We start from the raw sequence: 5,432 nt of genomic DNA on the forward strand, positions 1-5,432 counted from the left end.
TCCTAACTTGTTTAGTATATAACACTTAAATCTCCGTTTTCCCTCCAGCCAGGACGAAGGGTTCCAGTATGGCTACCACCAAGCCAATGCGAAAGGGCTGGCACCGATCAATGCAGCCAATGGGAGGCGTCGAAGGGACGGTCTTTTGGGGTGACTAAGTAACACATAATGCCTGCGCGTTTACGGGTTTTGGTGTAGTAAATCGTGAACAATTTGCCCGTCAAGCTTCTAGGAAACGCGACGTCATTTATTATATAGTTTAAATAATCAAGCCAAATAAAATGCCAGAAAACCAGAGGAAATCGTCTCCCGGACACTCCACATCATTTTTAATTGAGGACATATTATTCAGATCAAAGAATAACAGACCAAATTCAGAGGTATTTTATTATTATTAAACGTATAATGTAAACTCAAAACTGTATGTATTTATTATATAACATTAAACCAAAATGTTTTCCACCTTATCTAAAAATTGACCAACCGAGATAATATAAAATATTTTTGCATTTATAAATAAAATATTTTCCATGTTCCTAAATATTTATTGACTCTTCATAATTGTATTACAGTGAAAATCAATTTGATGATTTGGTTATAAAATTATAATAATTTATAGTATACAAATTTCATTTCAGATTTTTTAGAATACGATGGCTGATTATACTAAATTATATACTAATAATATATGTTACAATTTAAAACATTTAGATGTTTTGATTATATTTCAAAACCAAGACCTGCAGTGACACTATTATAGGTAAAAGAGTAATGATTACACTCTATGGAAAAATATAATAATTAATATTTCGAATAATGTTAGTTCTACTTGGTGAATTTCTATGATAGTGGCCAGAATATTTCAGATAAATACAATACACTGTACGATCATGCAATGATTAAATATAATGCGTCCAATTATTAATCTTAAATTGATTTAATAATTTAATATAATAAATTATAATATGCATTTATTTTAAATTTAATATATACAAAATTAAAGTTTAAAATTTCTACACTTTGATGATACAAACTCTGTCACAAAAATAAAATGTTTTTCCTCTTAATTCATTGTCTTACTTAAAAATACATAAAATAGAATATAGCTATACAACTAATATCAATAGGTATCAGTAAAATTAAATTGTAGGTATTTCATAAAAAACTAGTAGTGTATTATTTATTTTATACTGCAATTAATAATTCATATTGATTATAATTTATAGTTTAGAACCTAATAAAAAAAAATTATAAGTTCCTATAATTTAAAAATAATACATCATAATTTTATGAGTTTTATACTATGGTATCAGTATATAATATATATTATATTGTTCGTTTTTTCATTAGATAATTATTATTTTATTATTCGTTTTGGTGATTCTTGGGAGTGTATGTTAGTGTTGAAATCCCTAATGGATTATATTAACACCAAAAGTATATTTCACCTATAGAATTAATTCTTCGTGCATGTCCGTTTAAATCATTATAATTTATAATTTATAAAGATGAATATTGAATATATTATATATCTACTATAAAACAAAATAATTTTTTTTAATTGGTACCTACCCATCAAAATGACTAACAAAATACCCATACAGCAAATAAATATTAATAACATGATATCAGGTTACTGTAAATATTAAGATATATTTTTCTTAGTGATATCCTCATAATATTATAGCAATAGCTTAAAATAATTATTCTACTATTTTTATTTTTATTGTGTTATTCTGATATTCAAAACGAGATATTTTATAGTATTTATTTATATAATAATAAAAAAATAACACTAATTTGATATAAGAAAAATATGCATTTCTTCATATCAGTATAATGTTAACTCTATATTAGAATTGAGATATTTAAAAGTATTTATTGATAGCATAACCAAAAGATATTGCTAATGTGTATATGATATTATAATATTATGCATATTTTATTTCTATTTGTACCGACGACGATGCGGGAATGCTTTCGCAGTACGCCCGTAACCAATAACACTTAAGCTTTATAAAAATTATGATAATTAAAAAGTATCTATTTTTTTATAATTATTATGAGCTATAAGTATATTTTTATATGCATTACACACTAACACGCTACTTTTAATATAGCAAAATCGATCTTTCTTTTTTATAAATTAAAAGTAGATAAATTCTTCGAGATTATTATTTTCAATTCTTAATGCTCAATGATCAGTGATGACGTTTATTTAAAATAATATATTTAACTAAAATATTTCACCTAAATGGCTAAATGTATTGTATGAAAATCTATGATTCACTGAAGTTTATAAAAATGTATCTATATATATGGGCCAATTGAATATAATAATTGATAATAATTTAAATATATTTTATAACTAATAAAAATATTAAAGAGAATCAACCCCAAATGATGTTTGTATTCTTAATTCGAGTATAAAATACAAGTGTTTAGTTAAATATATTTATTTTAAGTTTTTAACTTATTCATTTTGATCCTATGGCTATCCTTTGGCTCATGTGCAGCATAGATAAAACGCATTCACACAAAATCGTTTATTATAATTTTTGAGTAACCTCAGAGAAAAACTAAATATTAACAAAAATTATAGAGAATTATATTTTTGAGAGTTTTTGATTAGTCTTTTTTTTTATTATTATTATTTTACTTAAAAAATAATAAAAAAAATTATAAATATAAATAAAAATTTCAGTTTTTGAGACAATATTTTTGACAACATAATGTCACAAATGATCAAAAATATTAATCTATACAATTTTTATAATATATGATTTTTCTCTAAAATTACACAAAAACTAAAAAAAACTATTTTGCATAAATATATTTTATGAATGTTTGAAGTGTATTAGGGAAAGAAAACAACTATAGCTAACTATGTTAAATATGTTATATAGTACGCTGACATTCTCTTAAGAACACTTAAAAATTTGAATACTGCTTTTATTTGTAAATCAACGTGTTTTTTAGTCCTTTGAAACAAGTACCTACCTTGTGTCACTCGCAGTGTACACGATTATAATAAAAGTATACAGGTTTCTTTTACATCTGCTTGTGTTAAATTCACTATTATTTCAGTCATAAAATAAAAAATAAATAAAAGTTCCAGGTAACTAGTCACGAAAGAAATAGAAATCATCAATTGCCACAAAGTCAAGAATGCTTCCCGATGTTACCATCAACGGTGGCTTCCGCGTATTTATCATATCCAGCACATTATATGCACAAAAATGGTATTGCAGAACCATTTTTTATTTCACCCCAAGGTAATTATTAATAAAAATTAAATATAAGTACTTATTAGAATATGTTTTCTGTAAATATTAGTCAATACAACGGGGTGTAAAACTAAATACGATCTGGATATTTAGATATTTCTCGCATTCTACTCTTCTTTGCGAACCAGTAATTTACGACAGTGCCTACTCTTGTATATTTAAAAAAATATGATCAATTACTACATTTGCATAACCATCCTAACTCTTGAACTGAGTTCGTATTACTATAATATTTATGTACCTAGCCATGTAAGGGAATTTAAAAATTCACAAAAAAGGTTAATATTTTTAAGAAAAAAAATTGGGTGATCATTAAATTTAAATAAATAGGTAATTTTGTAATTCATTAAAATAATTATAAATTTAAAAAAAAGTGAAAGTTACTTTACTGTGTTGTAAATATTGAATGTACATCTTTGAATAGTTCACTGAGATAGATTATTGAATTATGATGTGTTAAATATTTTATGATTAATCTTGTGAATAGAAAATCTTAGCTTAATTAATATTGGAATGGAATGTATTAAGTCTCTATATGGTTAATGTTTATTGATTAACATCAACTTTTACATAAAAAATAACAGAAATCGTACTATATGTTTTTATTATATTTTAATTGTAATAAAAAAAACTTAAGACGAGCTTAATATGAAAATTTTAAGCTTTTTTAATCATAAACAATAATTTATCATAATATGTAAATCGAAAATAAACCAAATAAATTGAAAAATGTCTAATATCCTTAATAGCGCAGGAAGAACGAACATTTTTTGAAAATTATATCATGTCTAGTGTCTAGTCAATTCTAATATGAATATTTAATGAAAGTTTATACAGCTATTCTATTTTTAATTACCAAAAATAAGTAATTCAATCTATCGAAAATTAATACTGCGTAACTATTCCCATTTTCCTTAATTATTTTAATTTTTCTGTTGATTTTAAAAAATAGATGCTGGAAAATTGTTGATTTTTATAAAAGTAATATTTGCCTTCCACCCTCCCACAAGCACTAACTAGATAACATTTTCTATTAAAAATCACCTTCAAAATTGTACATAGGAGTTTTTACTATTTTGTAAGGTTTTTTGCTATCATACATATATTATATATTATGACTGTATCAGTGATGGATATAAATATGATCTTAATTTTTGGAAATAGATTTCGTGCTTTGGTATTTATACATTTTTATTTCGAAATAATATTAATAATGCAACATGATTATTACTATAATTATTTTAGGGGTACCTTTTGGAAGTATTTGGGGTGCCCGATCAGACTATGGCCATGGTCAATTAAGCTCTAGGCTATGTCGCAGACGAAAAGCTCGGACTGTATTTTCTGATCAACAACTCACGGGACTAGAAAAAAGATTTGAAGTACAACGATATTTAAGCACGCCCGAGAGGGTTGAACTGGCTACCGAACTGAGATTGTCTGAAACACAGGTAAATAATAACTAATAATTTAACTACATATAGTTATAACTAGTAAGTATTTTTGTGTTTATACTCAATAGTATATTAAATCATTAATCTTCAGGTCAAAACATGGTTTCAAAATCGAAGAATGAAACATAAAAAACAATTGAGAAAAGTTAATGACGATACAGTGGTTATTGGTTCAGAAAAACCTGCAGACAACACTGCAAACAAATCACTAACCACAGGTCAGTCTCACATTGCAATTATATACAAGTACAATAAGTACATATTAATTGTATATAACCTAAGTTATGAGTTGAATATAAACTTAACAAAATTATATACTTCAGATTATCCTGTTGACTTTTCATCTAAAGGATCAGTTTGCGGTGTATTAGATACAAGCATTCAGGAGTCCAAGGATTTAGCTCGACAAAGTAGGTCGCTCAACAATGATGATGAGAGGAGTCAACGGTACGACCTGAGTGAAGTCTCTGAAGTGGACGACGATGATGACGTCGATGATGCTGATGATGAGATTATAGATATTGTCGGTGATCACTCTCATATGCTAAATAGCGTACAGCGAAATTACGAACAACAAAGATTTTTCTAATTAAAAGCTAAAAACCACTTATCTATTATTATTATTATTATTATTATTAAACTGTGCACAAAACAGTTAGAAACCAATCGTAACCATATATACTTCTTATAA

The 5,432-nt window shown here is 25.7% G+C and overlaps 1 protein-coding gene across 1 annotated transcript; it reads left to right on the forward strand.

Annotated features, from left to right (window-relative positions):
* Nucleotides 1-214: 214 nt before the first annotated feature.
* On the forward strand, nucleotides 215-5,432 carry LOC113549447 (brain-specific homeobox protein homolog). The gene is made up of 5 exons (XM_026950754.1): nucleotides 215-380; nucleotides 3,113-3,275; nucleotides 4,533-4,738; nucleotides 4,833-4,959; nucleotides 5,065-5,432. Exons 1-5 carry the CDS (start codon nucleotides 282-284, stop codon nucleotides 5,328-5,330), a joined length of 861 nt encoding a protein of 286 aa, XP_026806555.1. The 5' UTR covers nucleotides 215-281; the 3' UTR covers nucleotides 5,331-5,432.

Source organism: Rhopalosiphum maidis, chromosome 1 (assembly GCF_003676215.2).
Source record: "Rhopalosiphum maidis isolate BTI-1 chromosome 1, ASM367621v3, whole genome shotgun sequence".
NCBI lineage: Eukaryota > Metazoa > Arthropoda > Insecta > Hemiptera > Aphididae > Rhopalosiphum > Rhopalosiphum maidis.